The 25,132-nt window shown below is 39.9% G+C and overlaps 1 protein-coding gene across 3 annotated transcripts in view; it reads left to right on the top strand.

The window, feature by feature from the left end:
* The window catches only part of GALNT18 (polypeptide N-acetylgalactosaminyltransferase 18), a 327,555-nt gene that overhangs the window by 289,037 nt on the left and 13,386 nt on the right, over positions 1-25,132 (top strand). For all 3 annotated transcript variants that reach the window (XM_053391140.1, XM_053391122.1, XM_053391130.1), the window contains one exon: positions 24,620-24,784. In XM_053391140.1, coding sequence (XP_053247115.1) covers positions 24,620-24,784 — 165 coding nt within the window. The remainder of the gene's footprint in view (positions 1-24,619; positions 24,785-25,132) is intronic.

Consider the following 25,132-nt stretch of genomic DNA (forward strand, 5'->3'; position numbering starts at 1 on the left):
TGACCTCCAACGACAGCCAGGATGGCCAATAGTCAGGGACCATGATAGGCATAAGTGCTTTAGCAGATACACGTTTTGGAAAAGGCAGTTATGAACAAGACTGTACACAGCTAAGCCACATCAATTTATGCGACTAAAACAAGTGGGAAAAGAACTATCATTAGCATGTTAAAAATGCTTGTGTTTGTGCACAACCTGTTTCATGCAGACTTTCCTCCAGGGATTATGGGCAAAACCCCTCCCCTCTTGGAGAAAAACAGTCTGGCTTTTTGTGTGTTCAGATATGGTGGGAGTAGAAGCATTTGAGGACACATCCTAGGACTGGTTCATTTTTTATTAGCTCTAGGGCCATTCCAGAAATAATTGAAGTGTCTGGTGCAGACCTGGGGAGTTGTTTGTGCCATTCACTTCCAGTATAAGAAGTCTTGCAGCAAAATGCTGAAACATGAATGGCAGGCGTCTAACACAGTCTGCACCCATCCCTGTACCTTACTAAACCACTATTGTGCCTTACAGTCATCTCCAGTGTCCTTGTCGGATGCTACAAACATGGGTGTGAAGTCCTAGCAATCTGTAGGGACATCCTTGGGCTGCTCTGAGTCTCTACCGTATGCCTAAAAATCCTGGATACAAAGAGAGAGTGGTGAAGAAACCAGGGGTGCATACAGATGTGAAGCAGGGATTTGCTGCTGCTTATGACATTTATTTGTCACTTTTAAAAGCAAAAAGTAACTTGCAAAATTAAATTAAGCTTAAACTCTAGCACTGCATGGCACATTCTTCCTTCAGGTTTTGAGAAGTCAAGAAGTCAAGATGTCTTGCAATAGGTCTGTGGCTTAGTGTGGTCTAAGGTCAAAGCTGGCTTCAATGTGCAAGAATTCTGTTCTCAGTTAATATGTATTCATAAGATTTCTTCAGTCCCTCATTTTTGCTTTCATGCTTTTTTAAAGTAAGCTAAATAATATCAGGTTGAACATCTGGTAGTTCAGTTGTGGAGTTGACAAAAAGTGCTTTTGAGTGAGAGAGAGAGAGAGAAGTCAAAGGCTAGGAATATGGGGAAATATTTTGGAGCTGGCAGATGAACATTTTACATAATTTAATTGTGGTTTCTGTACATTGTGTCAAGCACTATGACCCAAATGTTAAATCACCTGTTAGTGAATGTGACCCATGATATATCTAATAGCCATTTAAATGCTGTGTGATACAGAATTTTGTTGTGAATTTGCATATCATTTTACAGTTATAAGGTTTTATAGAAATATGGGGTTAAGAAGAAATAACATTTCAAATGTGGCTTGTTCTTATCCCCTACTTTTGCAATGAATTAGTTTTTGGTAGAAACCATATCTGAGTGGCATTACCACTGGGAAGCAGGACATTTCATTCTTGTTCCAGTTTTAGGACCATTTCCCCACTCCCAATACCACATAGAAGCTCAATTATTGCTGTCGATCAGCTGATCTTTGGTTACAAGGAACCTCTTGGAATGTGCACTCCCAGCGCCAATCAGCAGATGGGTGCTGCAAGCACATCTTCAATTGAGGTTGCCGTAATCACTGATTAGGTGATTGGTGGTTACAGCAACCTCCTTTGAACTTTGATGGATGCCAATCCCTGATTGACATCCTATTGCTTCTGAACGTCATCTGAAGGTTTTGGAGAATGCTGAAGTTTCTAATGCAGCTAACTGAAACTATTTTAAAATAAAGAGCTTTGTGGTCCTCAGCATTGACCTGCAAAGCTCCTGCTGGCCAAGCACCCTGACCTTGCTGCCACCTTGCCCTGCCCCATTGTCATCCCATTAAATGCAGTGCCACCACTGCCAGGGGAACACCACTGCCCCTCACAAGCCATCACTGGAAGCCATGGGTGGGACTTGCGGAAGGCTAAGGCTGCTTCCAGATGGATGAATCCTGGTGCTACCTAGTCTTTCTTTTTCCATGGTAAGTCACAGTTTCCACGCTATTGGAAGTATTGCACTTTTCCTATGAGTACATCCCACGAGTGCTTGTGGCATAGATGTTGTATGTGTGAAGGGGAAGGTCCAATTAACCTCTTAGCAGTCTTTTGGAACTAATCGCATCTTCACCATAACCCTTGTGGTAGGCACAAAGCAGTCTCTGCATTGTTTGTCTAGTGTGGAAGCAGACTTACACCTAGTCTGGCCATGATAAAGTCAGGTGCCTTCACTAGCTGCATTTGGCTGCTCAGAGAGAGGAAACATGTTCCTTTTTCAAGCTTCTAGATCTCAGCAACTTGGCTTAGGTAGAGTCTTCCTTTCTGTATACAGACCATAGCAACCACCAGGGCAATTTTCATCTGATTTTACTGAAATTATTGTAAGTTTAGTTCTTTAGCTTCTGTAGCTCCCTGGAAGTAATCATGATTATTTTAAAATGTTTTTGTTTTTTTGTTTTGGAATACATAAAGCAACCCCTTTTAATGACTTAAAAAAAACAACACACCAAACAAGCGGACAGTGATATAATAAATGAACCATCATTGATGTAATGTCAACTCTGACCTTCAGCTTTGTCTGATGCAGTTATGACAGTGACATTTATGGTAGCCTTAAATGAATTCTGCTGCTCAAAACATCATCACCGAGGGCTGCTAGAAGCGAAAAAGGAAGTTGTCTGTACCAAGCCAGTCTTTGTTTCCTGAAGTCATAACAGTTTCAGTGAATGAGTAGCTAATCAAATCAGCCAGGTTACTGCAGTTGCCCATCCAAGCTTATATTTCAACAAGACTCTAGAGAGAAAATGCCCTTCTTGGACACAGACAGGCCATCAGCTTCAGCTTGGGATGGAGGTGGTGGGGTGGAATCTCTAAAACCTTTTTAAAATGTGTTTTTGTAGGGATTAGTCATTTCGGGATATTTCAGTAAGAGTGACGAAGGCAGTTGGCTGAGCTATACAGGTTCGTTTCATGAGATGCTAGGGAGATATTTCTCTCTCTCTCTCTTGTGCCTAGCTGGCTGGCTCTTTTAGTATCAGCAGAAAGTTCCCCAGACTCTTGCAAAACACTGGGGGGGGGGGGGGGAATGGCCTGCAAAGTGTGTTTGGTGAAGGTTTTACCACTGTCTTTTGATGCCGTGCATCATATGTTCCATCATTATCGCGTCTGTAATGAAGTAGATGTCTGCGAAGCTGTTTATTTTCTTAAAACTGACTTGAGCATGAAGTAAGCAGCCTGAGGACCCAAACAAGGAACAAGCATGCTATTTGAAGTCTCCTCCTTTCCCGAGGCAAACTGCAATGGGTTATTCTTAATTTGATGTTCCCTTTTCTTGATTTTTTATCCTATTCTGTTTATCATAGGACTTTGTCACCTACAATATAAAGTTATAATTTCAATATAAATCAAAACCCTACAGACCAATAGACCCACCTCCAGATTCCTCACTCCCTGATTCTGTTTTATTCTCATTTACAGTATTATTATTATTATTATTATTATTATTATTATTATTATTATTTATATACTGCCCTACACCTGGAGGTCTCAAGGCGGTTTACAGAAAATATCAACATAAAAACCACAATATATATATACTCAAAATAAAAACAACAACTCAATAACACCACCCTAAAGTCGTCCCCTGATTCTGGTCTTTTTTCCATTGTTTTTTTTTCATTGTTTTTGTTAATTTCTTTCTGGGCCTATGGCAGAGTCTGAACAACAACAGCAACAATGTTAAATAAATAAAAAACACTGGGTGCACCATTCAAAAGGCACAAATCCAGACACCTGGAACTGCTTGTGCACAATCTTATGCATTAGGTTTGTAGTAGCTCAGGGAATGGGGACCTGTGGTTACAATGTCCGTCATCCCTGACCATTGACTATGCTAAATGGTTGAAGGGCATTGAGATGCACCAGAATCTAGAGGTTCACAGGTTGCTTATCTCTGGTGTGTCCACTTGTCCACTCTGCTGTACACCAAGTCCTGTCTATGGTTAGATTCTTATAGGCCTCAGTTTCTCTCTTCTTTGATATCATAAGCTGTTCAAAAATGGGAGGAGAAGCAGGAAGGGTGGTGATTTCAGCTCATAGCAAAGAAAGAAAGAAAGAAAGAAAGAAAGAAAGAGGGAAATGACAGCTCAATTTTGAATTGAATATGTAGAAATGTCATTCTAAAGACCTGAAAGCAGAGCTGGTCATTTTCTCTGTTCCACTTGAATGGGAAAATAAGCTGTAAAATGATATTATTCTAGGTCGGAGAAAATCTATTCCATGCCCATTAATTCCAAAATCATTGTAAGGATACTTCAGCTATTCTTGTGTATACGTAGGAAAGGGAGCAGTGTAAGTTTCACATCCATTTCTGGAACTGTAGATTAAAAAATCTTGTTTTTGGACTGAAATACAGTTCAGAATCGTTCAGAATGGCTAAGAAACAGCTCTGTCTCCTGAGACAGACACATTGATTTCTCAATTTTAGGAAGCATTGTGTTTATGTATTTTGTAACTTACAAATTAAGATAGTGGATTCTAATTTGTTTTCTTTCAGACATTTGTGTTGTGAAACTCCGTATAGTTTAATAGATACCATGAACCATAAAATAAAAAACATGTGTGGAAGCAGATTGCCTGCCTAAAACCCTACATTCTTTTCTCCTGTGCTGGATCACAGCTGAAGGCTGTATGTAGTAGCTAACAGTGGTACTAGGGAGAACATCACAAGCATTTTGCTGGAATAATTTAAAAAAAATCAGGTTCATGTTTTAAAAATCTAGCAGTTTCCCAAACTTGGGTCTCCCGTACCATTTAAGGGGAGAGAAGAGAAATGGATATAAAGGCATTTGAAAAGGAAAAGGTTAAAGGATAGAGTTGATTCTTAGGTGAGATAGACCAATAGAGAAGGTGGTGTGACTGGATGTACAACCAACAGTGAGGGAACTCTGCAGCTGTTCCAATTCATTAATTTCAAAAGGTCTGATTTTCTGAGCTTTGAAAAAAATGAAAACTGATAACCTGGGAGGAGCATATTTTTATCATACTGTCATGCAGGTTCCCTGTAAAAGTGAGTGAACAAAGCATGGCTATTTTACAGCAAGGGCCCAGTATGGAAGCAGCCAGAATTCTCCATAGCTCTTAAACGGGGATGGACTGATGAACCAGAAGTGTAGCCTTGGCTTTCAAATGTAAAAATAATGGGGGAAATACTGATCTAAATGACATACAGCGACACACACACACACACACACACACACACATATATATATATATATATATATATATATATATATATATATATACACACACACACACATACATACACACACACACACACACACACACACACACACACACATTGTTTGGCTTGTAAGATACTGTCTTATAAAAACATTTTTATATACATTTTATAAGAAAAGAAACAGGAATGAGAATTAAATCGGGCATGTCATATAACCAGTTTTTCTTTGCTAAAAGAAAGCTTTCAGTGCAGCACTGCACAAAAGAGAAACATCCCACGTCAGCAACTGTGATGTAAGGAGAGAGCTACCAAAGTGACCAAGGTGGTACCTTGAAGATCACAAGCAAAGAATGAGGGGAATAAAACAGTCAAAAATAGCTTGTGAGGAAACAGATCTTAAAATCTGCTGAGGCTGCAATCCCATGTACATTTGAGAGGAAGCTTCCTTGAGATTCAGCTTACTTCTGGGGGAACATGCATAGGATTGCCTTGTCAGTGTTGCATGGAATGTGCATTTTCTCAAGTAAAAGCACTCAAAAAAACGGCACTCCTTAAGATATTTTGCCCTTTTAGTTATATATGTTGATATGTCAAATAGGTGAGTAATGCATCAGTAAAAAATACATATATAATATTCATAAAAGTGAAATGACATGAAGGATGCACGAGTTCAGCGCTCCTATGTTATTAGCTCGTTTAGGGTCACTTCACACAGTACACGTTTTACAGGCAGACTCCAAATTGTGACTTTAAGAGGTTGTATATATAGTAAGCTGCCTATAAGTAAAATAACTAAGCACACACCAAATATTTTTAAGTGCACAGATAGAAATGTGCAGCCTGGATCAATCTACAGACAACTCCTGTTCAGGTGTTAAGCATGAATGGGGAACATAAACACAAGTAGGATAAAATACAACCCCTTATATACCCAGCAAATCCCTGCAGTCTGTGGAAGAGTTTCTTCTGCAAGTCCCAAAGATCTCAGAGGCCCACTCCACAATAACTCAGAGCAGGGCTTTTAGTGAACCTGCTGCTGTTCTGTGGAATAGCACCCCTGTCGTGATACAGCAGGTGCCTGCTACCTGTGCTTTTTGGAAACAACAAATGTCATATTTGTTCCAACAGGTTTTGTTCTTAGTTGGATAAGTGGGAAATGCCTTGAGTGTTTGTTTTGTATTGTTATAGGGTTTTAAAACCCTTTTTTTGGCCTTTTTTATTGTACATTGCCTTAAGACAATTGTAGAAGGTGGAAATTGTTCTGTAGTGCATTCCAGAAGCGCACCTTGAGATTCTGCAGCTATAGAGGAATAGCAATATGGTTGCAAGGAGGTCTGTGAGATAGTGTGATCAGCTTTACACAGTTTGCTACAAGATGCTGATAATATAGAAGAAACTAGGCCTCGAGGCAGCCTTCACCAACCTGGTGCCCAAGGCATGGGAAGTATGCATATAATGGCTGGGAAACAGTCTGGAGTAATCTCCGAACTCAGATAAAAATGCTGGTCCTGATCACATCCCAATCTCACAGTACCTCTGCCCCAACCTGAAGCTATTTTCTGGTTGGGATGCAGTTCCGTCCATTCAGAACATTGAGCTAAATCTGAGCTGATTTTCACAAAATGAAAAGGCCCTAATTGTGTGGTGCCTACTTCAGAGCTAATGCAGTGTAGTGAATAAAAATGTCGATAGCCTCCCATCAACTCACCGTGGCTGCAGACTAGTCCTTCATTAACACATTGGGCGCCTGTTGCCGCCTATAAATAACTTCTCTTGACATTGCGGAAAAGCCCTGCCTGTATGCAGTAATAAGAATCCAGAAGACGTTTCATGATTCTCCCTATGAGCAATTCATTTGGCTGCAGCCCTCTTTCTTTTTCCAAAACAGAGCTAAATTGTGGAACAAAACTAGCATGCCATTGTATTGTTTCTGCTACTCTTGCTGGCTCATTGTCGCACACTTGTTGCACTGCTAAATTCTACCGATAACTATAATATTTAGCTTTGTTCTTGTTGTGAATTTGAATTCTCATCCAGCCTTCAGCACCCCTATGGTCTTTTCCCTCCCAAGCAGCAGTCCACATGCAGCTCTTAATATTTGCAAACCTCTCTCTTTGTTTTTTTGTTTTAGACTTGTAGTAAACGACTTTGAATTCCTTTATATTTTCATTATGAGTCACTTTGTGTTTCCTTTATAAAGGAAAATTATATCACAATAATCAAACGAAGAGCAGGACCCCTGTGAGCATCGTGCTAACCCCACCCGGTCAGTTTCAGGCCAGTGCTGGAGGAGCTGTGTTTACTCCTCTACAGATAAGTAATCATATCAATCTGTTGCAAAGGGAGAAGCAAGGGGCACAAAATCAAGCCTCTCGTTTCTCAAAAAAAGCTGATCATTGCAATTACAGCTTTCTGAAGTGGGCTTGGGGCACCTCCTGGGATCAGAGATGGCAACTCCAGGTGCAATACCTCCAGTTCCTTGCCTAGCTGGGGAGACCTGTTTGGAAGCCTTTGTGTGTGCTTGGTTCTTACCCAGAATATGCAACTTAAAGCCCCGTCTTACACATTTCATTTTAGTCAACGTTCTGCACACTGTAAGCTTGGTTCACTATAAAAGGAGAAATATGGGTATTTGAATCAATAATAGGTTCACTCTGTTGAGAGTATGGTTTTTATCCACAGTTAGAATTTATTTGGCTTGTTTATTTACTCCACGTACATTTGAGGTAATGTAAATCACATGAGTAAAATAAATATATGTACACCGGGAGATGCAAAATGTGCACCCCATATGTGGGTCTGTGATGAATTTATGTAAATACATAGCCATGAGAAATCAAATCAAAACAGCATAGCATTAACTCACATAGGAGACAAAGTGCATTTGAAAATTCTGTTTAATTTCCTTGACTGAGTATAACTCTGTTCTGCTAAAAATAAGCATCCCAAATCCAATGCTGTGCTGTTTCATGTCTTCACCCTACTGCTGAACTTTTGAGGGTGTTATGGCATAATAGAGAAGACAACCCCCCCATGCAATATACAAACCAGGCTGAAAGCTTTTTAAGCAGGGGTTTCTTTCTCACACATTGTTAAATATTTGGATGGTTTGGGTAATCAAATGTAGCCCTGGAGCCAGATGACCTTAGTCTCTTGTAAGCTCTTGAATGTCCCAGGTGCCTCTGCAAAATTTCACCAGAGCCTCAGATTTGCTACCGCTGATGTATATATAGGAGATGGGGACAAATCTGACAGTTTCAGGTTCCCATTTTCCACATTTCTGCATCAGTTTTTTTGTTTTAAATAGCCTCATGAAAATTCATTTTAGTGCAAATTTCTCTTAATGTACATATTTTGTATGCTGTTTCGCCTGATACAAACATTTTTGCAAGAACTTTTCCCATGTATAGTGTGTTTTAAATGTTTTTTCTCATTAATATATGCACATTTATGTGCACTCCCTCTAATATATGCATTTCGGTACACATGGGAATGAAAGGGAGAAAGATGCCGTCACTTAGGGTCCCTGGGACACAAGCACCTGATGAACCCCAACTTAGAACATATAGTTAGGAATGTGTCCAGGACACAAGATAAGTTATCGTATAACTATCTCCCCCTCCCTCCATTTCTATATCACATGTATAAAGTACATTGCAATTCCTTATACCTCGTTTATTCAATCAGTAATCCTATAAGAAAAGTTAGCAGTTTGCCCAGTACCCAAATGACCCCCAAACCTCAGGGACTACATTATACTATGCAGTGGTACCTTGGTACTTGAACGGTACCAAGATTTACTCACGAACAAATTGGCTTCTGAACGCCACAAATTCAGAAATGAGTGTTCTGGTTTGCGAACATTTTTCGGAAGCCAAACGTCCAACGCAGCTTCTGTGGTTTCCATGGCTTCCAGTTGAGTGCAGGAAGCTCCTGCAGCCAATTGGAAGCCACACCTTGGTTTTCAAACCATTTCAGGAATCGAACGGACTCCCTGAATGGATTACATTCAAGCAGTCCAAAAACTACTTCTTGAAAGAGATACCTCTTTCCTCCAGTTGGGCTTGGCACAGCTCTGCCTGAATTGCAAGTAAATCAAATTCTCTCTTGATAGTTTTGTGTACAGTATTTTACATTTTGCCAAACAAAATCAGCCAAGCCTAGATTGTGATTTTTATCTCCACAGGATATTCTATTTTTAGTTTTTGATGCATTAAGCATTGCACCATTCTACCTAAGATTTTCTGCTCTTTTCTTTTTTTTGCAAATGTAATAGAAATATTGCAGGCTATGGGGGTTAGCACTCTTGAACCTGTTGATCTCCATGGGAGAGATTTATGCATGTTCTTAACTCTTCCATTGGAGTTAATGGGACTTGTTAAATTAATTTCACTTTGGCTGACTCATGCTCAATATTGTGAGCATTCTGCCCACTTAAAACTCTGCCACGGGAAAAGTTCCCACTACCTTCAGTTGGAGAGTCAGTCCAAACCCCATGTGGTTTCAGTGATATTACAGAAATTATGCAAGATGTCCATACAAATAGAGTGTAACCATGAAACAAGTTTTTGCAGTGACAGTTCATATGTTAAATGTCTCTCAGTAAATGTTTAAATCTACATTTTAATTTAGATACGACATCCATATTTCGCAGCAAATTGGTTTAAGTAAGACAATATTAAAAACTCAACTGCAAACAGGAATAAGAAAAATTCTAAACAAAGTTAATTCAAGTTTTTTTTAAAAAAAATACAGAATTACATTCTGGCTTGCAGAATTACATTGCAGAATGTTCCTAATAATGTATCCACAGAAGCTGTGTTGGTCTCATTGAGACTTCTGGGTAAGCATACTTATAATTGCAGCTTTACTGGGTTATGCAAAAATTTCTCTTTTTTTCTTGGCTTTTATTTGTGCCTCTGTTCCTCAACTTTTCACCATAATTTATTTCACATACAATGAAATAAAACTAGACTCACAGTAGAGGAAAATTCCATTGAACTCACATTGAACTCAGCGAAGCTTACCTCCAAGTCAACATGTAAAGTAGTAAACATACTTTGTTAGCCAGCAACCTTTAACCTGTTTAGCCAAATAGCAACATTCCCATTTATTTTCATGGTTGTGGGTTGTACATCAAATAAATCTTAACTCAAAAAGAAAAATAACCATCCAAAATTCTTGCCAAGTGAGAAATGTGTCTTTTTACCTTGATAAAATGCCAGTTCATATGTGGCTTTTGTATGTTTTTTTCATCATGAATGTAATATAACCCAGCATAATTGAGTCTTGGCATCTTACTTTTCCCCTTCCAACCAGTTAAATTATCAGTGATCCTCTATAATACTCATGAACAGAAGGCAGAATCCAACAAAGCAGTTCCATTAGCATAAGGATTTCTGTTTGCACAGTGGAACTGCGCTCTCTCCTCCTGCGCACCCCCTCAAATCTGCTCTGCACGGTTGGGGGAAAGCCCATAATAGGATAAGGAAAGGGAGGGAAAATTCATTGCACAGACAGAAGGTCTTGCACTAGTGGACCACCCGTAAGAGCTGCTATGTCTGATACATTTTTGGTGATATTGGTGGTGGTGGTCTGGGCTGCTCCCAACAAAATATTAAAAATGCAATAAAACAGCAAACATTAAAAACTTCCCTATTCAGGGCTGCCTTCAGATGTCGTCTAAAAGTCAAATAGTGGTTTATTTCCTTGACATCTGATTAAGATCCAGTTTTAATTAGCGGCTATGTTTTAGTTGTTACTTATCTTTTTAATCTGTTGTTTTATACAGTATTATATTATTACTATCTTGTACAATACCTTTAACAAAGAAATGAAAACATTTGTTACTGTCCCCTAATGTGTTGAAAATTAGTAGCAAATTTATGGGCATTCTCTCACTGACTTTCCCATTCCTTCCACCTTGAGTCTGATTCAATATTAGTTAATAATAATAATAATAATAATAATAATAATAATAATAATAATGTACTATTTATACCCTGCCCATCTGGCTGGGTTTCCCCAGCCACTCTGGGCAGCTTCCAACAAAGTATTAACATACAGTAGTCTGCTAAACATTAAAAACTTTCCTAAAGAGAGCTGCCTTCAGATGTCTTCTAAAAGTCTGGTAGTTGTTCTTCTCTTTGACATCTGGTGGGAGGGCGTTCCACAGGGCGGGTGCCACTATCGAGAAGGCCTGGTTCCCTGTAACTTGGCTTCTCGCAATGAGGGAACCGCCAGAAGGCCCTCAGCACTAGACCTCAGTGTCCGGGCAACCGACCTCAGCTCCCAGCCCCTCTAGACGGCCCAGAAGGATGTTATGGTTGATGGTATCAAAAGCCGCTGAGAGATCCAGCAGAACTAGGAAACAGCTCTCACCTTTGTCCCTAGCCTGCCGGAGATCAGCGACCAGCGCGACCAAGGCACTTTCAGTCCCGTGATGAGGCCTGAATCCCGACTAGAAGGGATCCAGGGTTTATTTAACAAAAGTTGAAGTCCACTTTCTAGAACAAAAGACCTTCAAGTGGCTAGAATATTCTTTTAAAATATCATTGAAAAGCAATAATCAAGAGCAAGTTATATCATAAAATTAAATATAAAATAAAATCAGTAATTCATTTATTTTTAAGGTATACCTCATAAAATCACATGCATTGGTAGGCATGCCTGGATAAGCTCTGTAAACAACACAGTGAAGGTGCCTGTGGGGAATTTCAAAGTGCAGGCGATGCCACACTAAAAGATTGATTTTGTGCAAGTGTGAAATGGCTGCTATCAGGCACTTGCAAAAGTGCCAGCTTGGCAGATCTAAGTGGTGGAGTGGGAACATATGAGGTGAGGGAATCTCTCAAGTAAATTACTCCACTGTGAGACAAACTGGAGCTCATGGCCAGGCCCCTATTGTGTGTGTTAGCCAATGCCTTCAATTTGCACAGGGGCAGCCAAAATGTTGGGGAACGCCAGATTTGTGAACTCCTCAAACCCCTGACTATCAACCCGCACTAGCTGGGACTACCAGGAGTGAGGGCACCGCTTTGGCTACCCCTGACTCAGCGAATATGTGACTGCTGTTATTTTCCTCATTGCAACACCTCTTTCTGGAGCTTCTGTGATTGCACAAAACCCAGAAGCACGTGACAGTCTCCAAACAGCATGCATGCTGCCCAGCCCCAAATAGTGTGGCTGCTTCACATGCTCCCAAGACAGCCACAAAGGGTCTACTGGCTTGTGTGAGCCAGTCTGTTGGCATCCAACGTGCTCTTTAGTCAGTTCTTCATCTTTTAAGTCCTTAAGTACAAGTGGCACAATTTTTGATTCTCTAGGTTTCCCCACTACCCTCTCATTGTAAGTGTTGACAAGGGCAAGACACTAAGAGCAAATAGTGCTAGACATTCAGTCTCCCACGTGCAGGTCCTCCTGTGGTTCTGACTGTGATAAATACAAAGCTCTCTTTCAAGACAAAAAAGGTTCAGAAGCCAGCAGTTTTAATTCCAGAGTGGAAAGAAAATGCAGTTTGTTTTTATTTCAGGGATTCATCTGGAAACAAGCAGATTTGTAAGAGACCTCTTAACATTTTATACCAATTTGCTTCTGCTGCAAGTTATAACGGCTTAGTGGAATTATTGATGGTGCCTGAAAGCTTAGTTTGATTCTCCAAATATTCCTTTATTTGTCTCCCATGTTCAATTTATTAAGTACTTGTGTACAAGAGCATCAATGCTTTGCACAATTCAAAGTGATGTCCTAGAAATAATGTACGTTTATATGGTATTTTGGGGATGCGGGTGGCGCTGTGGGTAAAACCTCAGCACCTAGGACTTGCCGATTGCATGGTCGGCGGTTCGAATCCCCGCGGCGGGGTGCACTCCCGTCGTTCGGTCCCAGCGCCTGCCAACCTAGCAGTTCGAAAGCACCTCCGGGTGCAAGTAGATAAATAGGGACCGCTTACCAGCGGGAAGGTAAACGGCGTTTCCGTGTGCTGCGCTGGCTCGGCAGATGCAGCTTGTCACGCTGGCCACGTGACCCGGAGGTGTCTGTGGACAGCGCTGGCTCCCGGCCTATAGAGTGAGATGAGCACACAACCCTAGAGTCTGGCAAGACTGGCCTGAACGGGCAGGGGTACCTTTACCTTTACCTATATGGTATTTTACCAACGACAGAGATTCACATTGGGATGAATTCTTCACTTTTTTTAAAAAAAAGGCTCAAACAGAAGGTGTCCATTATCATACTGTTATGCAAGAAATTTTTGAGACTTAGGTTTGGGAGTGGGGAGTCAACTAACTGGATACTACAGCTGAGCCATCTGTTCCATGGTTTGCTTTTATTTTCTTTGTTGACCTGATAGTTTATTCATGGGCACAGTCTGTACCAGTGCCACTGTTTATAACATACATAGGTTTCATTTAAATTCTGAATGCCAAACTGCCATATTCTTCCTCAGGGTGTTCTGACTATGGCACTGAATTTCTGTGAGTTTTGATTTTTGCTGCAAAACTTGTCATTTTGAGGTACCCCAGTTGTTGTTTTTAAAGAAACCCCTTCCTTTTACTTTTCATGCATTTCCCCACATATGTTTGCAGGCCATTGAAAGTAATGCACTGCAGATTGAAAACATCCATCATGCAGAAGTTCCCAATCCAGAGTGTGTTACTTTCAGTAGATTGTGCATCTCTGTTTACAGTCTATCCCAGCCAGTCAATATTGCACAGCTGGAATTGGACAAGGAAGCTTTGGCCCAGTTGCCTTATAGCAACTGGCCCTCATTCTTTCTTCATCCAGATACCTGCCTTCCAGTGAGAGTGCATAAACAAAGCACTACACCAAAAGATGGAGTGTGTCATGGTGAATGCTGAGATGTTCACAAATTGATGGCAAGTAGTGTTGAGCGGAATCAGCATATTCTAAATCAGTTAGTCAATATGGTGCCCTATAGATGTTGTGGACTAAAACTTCCATCATCCCTTGCCACTGACCATGCTCACTAGGGCTGATGGGAGGTGTGGTCCAACATCTGTTAAGCACTATATTGGTCATCCTTCATCTAAGTATTCAGATAAGATTCAGGGCCCTATTTATTCATTTTTTATTGTTTGGAAATGGAGTGGTGGGACCATGCTGATGTCCTGTTTGGCACTAGCCATGACTCCTGAACACCTGTGGGTTGGTGCTGACCCCTAACTAGGAAAAGCTGGTTTTACTCCTAGGCTTGACCTATGCAGACATTCATACCAATACATGTATGTCCAAGGAACATAACCTTGGATGCCATCACACATGACACCAGGGGTGGATCTAGCAACACAGTCTCATGTAAATGTTTAAGACAGAGGAGAAAGTTGCCTCTTTAAAAAATGATTGAACTGTTTGCATGTCAACTAATTAAAGAAATGTCTGGGTTTAAGGGAAGCTTTCTCAAACCTTTTGGGTGCTTTTGTAAAGCTTGTTTTAGAAACTTGTTGGACAGAAGCTATTTATTGCTTTTGGAAAACATGATACAGATCCTGGCTTACAACTATTATGCTTTTTCTACTTCACTTTCCATGCCTTACTAAAATATGAAGTCTTTATTTCTGTGCATTATAACTGTGTAGTGTTTGTAGCAGCATTGCATCTCTTGAGAGCTAAATTCAAAAGGCATTGAATTTGCAGATGACTCTGCTTCAGTCCTAAGTACACTTATGTGAAACTAAGTGCCCCTAAAATCAATACGACTGGCTTCCAAGCAAATGTGTTTATGGCTGCGTTGTAAGTGGAATAAACTAATATTGCTGCTGGAAGTGCAGTTTATATTCCAAGATGGAAAACATTTTCTCAAAAACAAATTCCATTGAAATCAATGAAATTTACTTCTGAGTAAATACGTAAAGATTGGCATGAGTGACATCTTTATTATTACTTTGAAGCAAGTGGTTTCATCTTATAAAAATATTGCTTGCTGTCAAGTACTTTTCAGAACTGCTTATGAAGCTGAGAAATCTTCACAATAAATAACTGCTTTGTGTGAGCTGCATTTTGGAGCTTCCCTGATCTGTAACCTGAAAGCTGTCACTGGAGGCAGAACAGCAAATGGCACCTTTGCCCCATGCCCACTCAAGATACATGAGGGGCGCCAACCTGCCCCCCACATTGAGGGGGCCCGGCATCATTTGACGTCATATGCATGTCATGCACAATTTGCAGGGAGCGCAACTAGGTGCTCCTTGTACAGTTTCCCATTGCCCCCTGCTGGTTTGGGGGGATAGGGAGCGCAGAGGGTGATGCAAAATGGTATTAGTTTTTTCAATCAATTTCTCATAAAATTTATCCATCTTATATAGGGTTAAAATCACCAGTCTTATTCCTGTATCCCAGAAGCTCATGTCCCCATCTTCCCCTTTTGTTCTTAATCCTAAATGTGTATATTTATTAATCTTCATCCCTAAATAGAGAAAACTTGACTTCATATAACGTGATTAGTGTCTCTGACTCTACATTAGACAGATAAATTATAGGATTCTTTTGATCCATTTTTTTTAGTAATTATTTATCATGAATAGTTTGTTTTTAATTTTTAAAGTCCACCTTTCCTTATTTCTATTTGGGTTTTGCTGTGCGGTGGGGGTTTTTTTAAGCATTTTACATTGTTTCAAAGCAGTCAGATTTCAAATTGTTGACTTGAAATGTGAAGCTTGGATTTTGCCTGACATGTTAATTAGAACACCTGCAGGAAAAGATAATCAATGAAGTGAGATTAATTAGTAAATTGATTCAGCTAGAAATGCCAAAGCAGCTAATCTCCAGGGGGAGATAGAGCAAACTAGTTCCAGATCTCAAGTAATTGTTACACTTCAGGAACTTTGTACTGTTAGTTCATTAGCTATTTTCAACTGGTGAGCAGGAAAGTATGAGGTCTATAGGCAATATTAAATAAATAAATAAATAACTCGCTAGCTCTAGTCTTCTCCAGTTTTAGAGAGGCTACATTTGAACATCATGATAAAACCATAGTTTCCTGTGATGAGAATAAGCCACAGTGAATCTCAGGTCTGCATGCTCCCCTGTCCTTTCTCCTCCTTTGTCACAGTTGCAAGGAAGAGTGCAGATGCTGTCGTTTGCAATTTTCCATAGCCACAGTGTTACATTTTCCAATTTTCCATAGCCATAGTGTTACATGAACCCTAAACTCTGGATAATGTTGACTGCGGTTTATTGCAACAAACCAGCTTCATAACCCATGATTCGAAGCCATTGTGCTTCAAACAAACAATTGTTAACGTCAGACAGAGTTTGTCATGTTTGGATGACATGACATGCTATGGTTAATTTCAGCTCCTCTCTGTAGCCACACTAGAGGAAGTAGAGGTGGGAGAAGTGTAGATCACCGCAGCTAGCTCATTCTCAGCATGCTAAATCAGGAGTGGGAAACATTTTTTAGCTCGGAGACTGTATCCACCCACCTAGCAGTCACCTAATATCCTTATAATGTCTGGAGAGTCAAAGTTCGAGTTCAAGTCTCTGCTTGCTATTTTAAAAAGCAGCAGGCAGAGGCTTGTCTCCAGTCATGCACAGTGGGATCATAGTGCTAAGATCAGAGTATGTCTCTGCTGCTGCCTTTTATAATCAAAGTCTCAACTTCCTCTCCATTAAATAACAACACTTGGTAATACATGCAGGCTTTTCTGCACAGTTATCTCTAGAATGATCAGACCAACAGCCTTTCATTAGATATGAGTTGGCTCTTAAAGATGTTGGTGGATCCTAACACCCCAAGTACCCTCAAGGAATGCATTCTGGACAGACAGACATGAGCTTACAAAAACCAAGTGGCTTTATGTGGGGTGCGTAGTGATGGAGAGGAGAATTCAGGTTCTGCTGAAGAGAGGCATAAATAGGGCAGGCTTCGCAATCGAGTGTGTTTCAGGGGGTCCAAGGCAGGCTCCTCCCATTGGAATGCCATTGTTTGAGATACCAGAGACACTTATGGATGTGGTCATGAAACAGACACATGAAGCATGTACCATACATGAAACATGTTCACTGGACTGGTGTGTGTTTGTGTGTGTAAACAGATGGATAGATAGAATAGAGAGATAAATAGATTCCTTAGTGTGCATAGGAATTGAAAAATGGGAGAGATTTAAGAAAGACCTAGAAAAGTTTCTTGTTCTGAATTAAGATTCTACACACACTGGGGCATTTCCAGACTACATTAACTACCTTCAATGTCTGGGCCAAGCACCATTCTGGTTGCATTAATTGTCAGTTGGATTTATAAAATAAACTATGCTCCAACAGATTGCTATTTTGATCCCTTTATCTTTGGTGGTGCACCTAACGCAGCATGGCATCCCTAGCCAATAAAAAGGGTCTTACCAAGTGGTACTCCTAGTCCTTTATCCTGGCCAGTCCACTCATAAGGCAGCCACCTTGTTCCATCCACCCCACCACCAGAGAAGTGAGGAGAAGTTGTGACTGTGGTTTCCAGCAAGAGCTCACAAGAGCTGCACAAGACCTTGGGAGAGTTCAGCAACAGCTCATGGGATCTCACCAGAAGCCACCGCTGCACCGCCCTGGTAAGCGAGACTTTGGCCGAGGGGACAGGGGCAGCACCTTCCCATTTCACCTCAGGTGGTGAAATGGGACAGGCCACCACTACTTTTTATTATTTTCCTGAGTTTGGCTGAGGATTACACTGTTCTCTCCAAAGTCATTGTGAACAGGAGATGGATAGGATCCTGTGTGACTCTAGAGCAGCCCTGTTGTATGTAGAATGCAGTAGCACCAAAGATTTATAAGAAATAAGGCAGTACGATATCATTATTTATGTTCTTGGATAAATGTAAATATACAACTTGTTTATACTCTAAGGAATTAAGGCAATATGTATTTGTATTTCTTAAGATAGTAACATGAGAGCATAGAGTTAGTGCTGGTATAATGCAGAGATTATACCACTGTACTGGCTTTGGGGCCCTTACACTTGATCCTCGGTGTTTTTTCAGTTGTGTACTAAAAGCTTAAGACAAAGCCAGAGATTTGTGAAAACAGTAGCTCTAGTTTTTGCCCCTAAGGAAGAAATTCAATTGCTAGAGGGTTCAAGTTACAATCTGCGCTTCTGCATTCATAGCAGTGGGCTTGGGAAGAGTCTCTTTTGTTTGAATCCTGACAACAAAAAATAGCTTTTTGTTGTTTGAATGCTGGTACATCACAATGGTGGAAAAAGCAGAGATATTTTCACTCACAAACTAAGCAATAATTTTATCCCTCTATAAAGGCTTTGTCAAGTGCATACAGCGTTTTAGAAAAGTAAGCAAAGCATATTCCATTTATAACCCCAAAACAATTTCTGAAAGGACAAAGGAAGTGACAAGAAAGAAAAGTAGGATTTAAAAAAAGATTTTTACCAGCCATTTTACTCTTGCATATTTGTATTTGCCCTTTAGAAAAACTCAAAAGCTCCAGCAAAAGCTAAGTATGTTAAAACATACTGATTTAAACTGCATAGAGTTAAGAAAGTACTTTAATTATACAGTAGAAATCATTAGTTCTGAAGTATCTGATGTTGACTGGAGTGTGTCTGTGTTTGATGTCTCAGGGTATAGTTTTTCATTACAAAAAGATCAATAGAAAATAATTCAGAAGTATTTGTTCAATAAAGAGAAGGAATTATAAAGATCTGAACACTCCAATTTTAACATTTCAGAAATAAATCCCATTGATTTAAATGACATTTATTTCCAAATAAGTATATTTAGGAGTCTCACGTTGATCATTTAAGTACCACTGCTATTTAAATCTCAAAGATTTTTATTGTGATTTTGTTTTGTACCATGTGCTTCATTTTTGTGCTTCAATGCATTTCCACTTCCTTCTATAAATGACAATATAAGTCATGCTTTACCTTTCATGAGATTTTACTTTGAGATCTGTGTTTCTGGGTTGCTTCAGTCCTCAATGTAAAATCTACTACCAGCCTCAGTACTCCTTGCAAGGAGAGATTTCAGGGCTTCAGTCTAGGCTGAGCAAAAATCCGGTAAAAGACAATAAAATCCAAACATTTTTGGAAATGAAGGGGAAAAGGTGTTATGTGACTGCAAGTTTGAAAGGGGGGGATGAGTATGTGCACTTTTAACAAAGCCTTAATTCCTTGTGATCAGTTTCCCTAGATGTGTACTACAAACATGGATGTCAGAGAGTTCTGATGGAAATGGGAGTAGAAATTGCTGATGTTTGCTAATTCATCCTGTATCGGGAATTGAAATCAATCCAGCAAATACAATCAGTGTTCACTACTATTTCTTTCAGTCCACAAATGATACAAGATTAATTTTTCCTCCATTTGGATTGCGTTCACTTTAAATTGAAATGAATGGGGTTGAATAACATAAGGACAATGTAACGTGCACATTATATGTAATTTATGTAATTAATTATGTAAATTACACAAGTTACATAGTTCTTTTCCACAGCAAGGCATATAACCTAGTTTTTGGTGTAAACTGCCATGGAACAAACCAGTGACGAATGCAGGGCAAAATGGCAAACGATGCCTTCTTAAATCTCAAATTACAAATGGTCCAAATAATCATTGGTTCATGTCCTAAAAAGGCAGAGAAAATGATAAGAGTGTTGCACTAGGACTATAAAAAGCAATGTCACTGCAAGGCTGACAGTTTTGTCATTCCAAAGGGGAAAAGTTACCCGCTAGAAAGTAAACTGCAATTCCTGAATCCACTCATTTCAAATGCGCAACAGCACACCATTCTCCTGTGTGTTTTCACTTGGAAAAGCTGCCATAAGGATCAGGAATAGCTTTCGGGCTGGGAAATTGGTGTATATTGCATTAAGCTTTCACCAGGGAGCTGGCAATTTATCTTTCAGATAATCATCTTGTGTTAAGTTGGACACCTTGCTGTAACTTTTTGCTACACGATAGACCAGGCCTCAATGAATAATTTACAGTGATGGGAGCATACTTCATCAAGTGAAGTCTTTATCACTTACAGCGGGTTTTCAAAGTTTGTTATTAACTTCGTGTCAAATGTTCGTCCCATGATAGCTTGGCAACATTTTATTGTTAGCATTACTGGAGTCAAGATTTCCCCTCTGAAGAAGATGCTGTTTCCCTGGGCAGAAATTCTGTATCTTACCCAGGATGATGTGCTTAAGAAATGTGGGGATGGCTGAGAAAGTACAGTTATTAATCTATTTTAGGAAGCTCAGCAGTCACCATTGCTTGCTTGCTAAGGATCTCAAGACACAATGGGGGCAGAGCAAAAGGATCAGCTGCAGATGATAGGGTGGAAAAGGCCTCTGCAGGGAGCTGCTGCCAGTCAGAATAGCTGGAACTCAGCTACATCAGCAAAAAGACTGACTCTGACCTGGTATAAGGCAATTTCCTGGGTTCCCGAACTATACATGGTGTTAATCACAGTTTGTTCATCCCCTAAAAGATGTCTTCACCACCTCCCTCTTCCTGTCTGGGGTAGTGATTAGGGTGTCAGACTAGTTGAAATCCCTTGGCCGTGACACTCACTGGGTTGCCTTGAGCCCAGTCACTGCCTCTCAGTCTAACCTAGCTCACAAGGTGGTTGGGGGGATTAAATGAGGAGGGGGGAGTACTATGGTAGGTACGCCACCTTCAGCTCCTTGGAAGAAAAGGTAAGGTGTAGATGCAATCAATCAAATGTTTGCATGTCACAGTTCTGTTGAATTGTCCCCCACTGGTGGCAGCTATTTAAATTTTAAAGCTGTGCTGGTTAATTGCTTCCATGCAATTAATGTTGCGTCTAGTTTGGCTGTGTGCCTCTGCAATCAGGGGTGATTAAATGAAAGGCCAATAAGACTTGGGCCAATGGGAACAAATGGACTTTCAAGTGAACTTGGCTTGGATCAAGCTGCAATATCAGTGTGAAAACGAGTTTGTTTTTTAGATGTGTATGTTGTTTTTAATATTTGATATAAATTAGCAATTCAGTAATTCATATATTTGATCGGTCATTAAAACTGGCACACTTTATTTCTATCCTAACCTTAAAACTTGGGGTGAGGTGATAAGAAAGTGAAACATAACTTCACATTTAGGGTTAATTTAAGCCCTATTCAGGTGTTATGAAACCATGTAAGCTATCATGTGAAGGGGCAGTCGAGGCAACCCCACTGGGTGTGTATTCCTTCATGTTTCTTTCAGAGTTATTTATTTATTTATTTATTGAGTTTATATACCGCCCTATACCTTGGGGTCTCAGGGCGGTTAATCTAGCTAGGCTAGATAAGTAGCAGTTAAGCAAATGAACAATAAACTGGGAAAAGTGTAACATGTGTTTATTTAGTGGCCTTAGATAAATGACTTGAAAGATCTGGGGGAGAAGCACTTTATAAATACTCAGCAAATGAATTATTGGACAAGTCCATGGCGGTGAGAACCTCCATGCACATGTTTATAAGGAGATTTCTGAATTGGGGAGCTAAAATTTTAAAATGTGGTTAGAAAGCAGAAAGTACACACACACACACACACACACACACACACACACACACACACACCGCAATGAATTAGTGAACCTATAGTACCTTGGCTCCCGAACGTCTTGGGAGTCAAACATTCCAGCTCCCGAACGATCGAAAACAGGAAGTGGGTTTTCCAGTTTTTGAATGTTCTTTTGGAAACTAAACGTCCAACGGGGCTTCCATGACTTCTGATTGGCTGCAGGAGCTTCCTGCAGCCAATCAGAAGCCGCGCTTTGGAAGTCAAACATTTTGGAAGTCAAACAGACTTCCGGAACAGATTCTGTTCTTCTGATTTACTACAGTACAATTGTGCATTTGTTGAATGGAATCTATTGTGTCCCAGAAGAGTTTTGTGTCATGCAAACCACAAGCTAGCATGAATTTAAGTACATTTAGGGTTGTATCTAACTAAATCATTTATTTCAGTGGAGCTACTCTGTGTATGACTTAGCCAAATATAACCCTTAGCCCCAAACCAAATGATTTAACTGGATGTAGAAATACAGTCAGAATCTATTTGTTTTATCTTGTTAGTGGTGAAATAACAAATACTAATATGTAACAGCCCAAAGCTTCTGCTGGTATTTTTCCTTCCCTTTCCTTCCTCTATAATGAATAAGCAAGCCATAAAAAGGAATCTGATTTCTTCTTGTTGTTTAATCTCCAAATCATTCAGTCCTCTCTTTCTCTGCAAAAGTATCTGCTTTACACACTTGAGCATTCAATAATCTGTCTAAAAACTTTACCAGGGCACTATAACTGCTCTGCTTGCATACATATTTTAACCTACTACTTTTTAAAAAAATAATCTTTATTAATCTTGTCTTGATTAAAAAAAAGCCACCCTCCATTTATATCAGCACATCACAAATTATTGGAGTAGTATGGAGTAAACGGCAGCATATAAAATGTGAGTAGGGTATTAGGACAGATTAATACAGAAGTTAATTACAGATCAGAAGGAGCTGTAAAAAGTTCACTTCTATCATTCTTTATTAGGTTGTTCACAAGAGCTTGCAAATATTTTTGATATGGAGGAAGTATAAGAGATGAAGTAATATGAACCCAAATAATCACAATTATCTGCAAAAGCAGCATGAATGAATGATAGAAGTGAGCTTTTTACAGCTCCTTCTGATCTGAAATTAACTTCTGTATTAATCTGTCCTAATACCCTACTCACCTTTTATATGCTGCCATTTACTCCATATCTACTCCAAGAATTTGCTGCAGTAAACACAAATCCCTGTCCTGATCTGCAGAGCCCTCGACTATTTTATGTGCGCTCTTTCTTCCTCCTCCTTTGTGCTTAATATTTTACGACAAAGTACTCACTGTTGCATGTACAAATATGATGTCAATTATACACAGCATCAATAATAAACAGATACCAAGAAGTGCTATCAAGACCCACGAGAAGGCATTTCCCTCAAACTTTTCTAAAACACAAATCCATATGGCGTGTGAAGACTCACACATCATCCGTTTTCGGTGATTAACATTTAATGGTGGAGCAACAATAAGATCACACAATCGTTATCTTCGGCACTGCCCACATGCTTGGATGCTTCTTGAAGCCTGATCTAGTTAGACAACTTGTGCCTTTGAAAGAGAGAGACAAGTGTGATTGTTAGCAGTCTCTGTGGTATGAAGGTGCCAGGAGTGCCATCTGTTGAGATCCAGAGTGAGATGTCAGTTGAGTCAGAGCAGAAGAACATATTATCTGTCTCAATGACAACAGAGACTTCTCAGAGCCACGTAAAAGACTTTCACCAAGAGATTCAAAGGTCTCCTTTTTGTTAATAGTGTCAACAATTATCAACCAGTCTTGAAGATCATATATGGCATGAAGTGAATCCAAGGCCAGGTCATTTCTCATCACTGTGTTTCTAGAGCAAATCTCAGCCTCCATTCTGTATTTTGTATCGTTCTGGTGCAATTGCTTTAGTCAATTTAGCACTCTAAAATTCAAGCACTCCAGCCTCAACAATTTGGCTTGTGTGTATACATTACAGAATATACACACATATACACAGTGCCTCTCACCAAATGTTTTGCCTATGGTGCCTTGGCTCCTCTGAATTGTGCCCCTGCATTCTCAGTACCTAGGACTTTCCTCCCCCATCTGAATGATTACAAAACCGATCTGGCACCTTTTTGATAGTAAGCACAAGTGGTCTATTTCTAGACAATTCTGTTATTCTGTCCTGATTCAAGTGGAGCACATCCCTTCTGTATAGGTCTATCTTGTCCGAAAATATTCTCCAGATCGCCACCCCTCAACACCATTAAATAGATGATATCTAAAAACTTATGCTCTGTACAAAACACAAAAAGATAGATGTTCTAGCTCTTGCTTTCCAATTAAGACAGTGAAGTTCAGTGGGTAGCTAACAAGAAGAGGGTATTTTTGGTAGTAGCACATCTACTATGGAATAGCTTCTCCAGAAAGGCCCACCAACTACCTTCTTTATGGTATTTTCAGCACCAGGTGAAGCATCAAGTCTTTTAAACTTTTCTGTTAAATTCATGCTGTGCATTGAGTTATGCTCTATCCATTGTATCTTGCTTACTTTTATTGTTTGTTAACCTGTAAAATCCTGCACTACATATATTAAATTAAGATGAAGAATACAGATGGTAATACCTAGGTAACTTACCACAGTGTGCATGAACTATATCGTCCTACCAAACAGGTAGCTTGATCTGCCTTCTCTCACCCCTCTTTGATAACTCCTCAAATGATATTTTGAAAACTTTAAAATATGACACTGCTTCTTACTAGAAAAAAAGGACTTTTGGTTGCTGAAGCATGGTGTGAGATTCAGTTCAGGTCCATGCATTAACTCTTGCCATTGGTTTCTGATAGAAATGTTGCCTGCGTCTTCAAAGCCCTGAATGTGTTCTGTTTTCTCATTGCAGAACGTCTATTACACAGGTAACCAGCAGTTCCACGTGGGTGTTCTAAGTCCTACCATTGATGATGATGACAACAGATGCCTGGTAGATGTGAACAGCAGACCCCGACTAATTGAATGCAGTTACGCCAAAGCCAAAAGGATGAAGCTTTACTGGCAATTTACTCAGGTGAATTTTATTTTTATTTCAAAACAAAACACGAGTTTGCAGTTTTCACTGAATTATGAATGACTTCTCAGCTCTGCAAATAAGAAATGGCTGTGTTACTTTGAAAAGGAAATGGTAGATGAGATGGGAAGCTTCTGCCTCTGGACGGTGTTACTTCAGACTGCAGGTATGAAGGCTTAAACCAGGGATAGGGTACCATTTTCATAGCAAGGTATGCATTCCCTCATGGACAGCTTGCCAGTAGTGGGTGGGGTCAGATTAAAAGTGGGTGCGGCCAGATAAAAAAGTGGGTGGAGCCAGATAAATGTGTCATAACTTTGTATAAGAAGCTTCATTCTAGTCACATGT

The sequence above is a fragment of the Podarcis raffonei genome, chromosome 1 (genome assembly GCF_027172205.1).
Source record: "Podarcis raffonei isolate rPodRaf1 chromosome 1, rPodRaf1.pri, whole genome shotgun sequence".
NCBI lineage: Eukaryota > Metazoa > Chordata > Lepidosauria > Squamata > Lacertidae > Podarcis > Podarcis raffonei.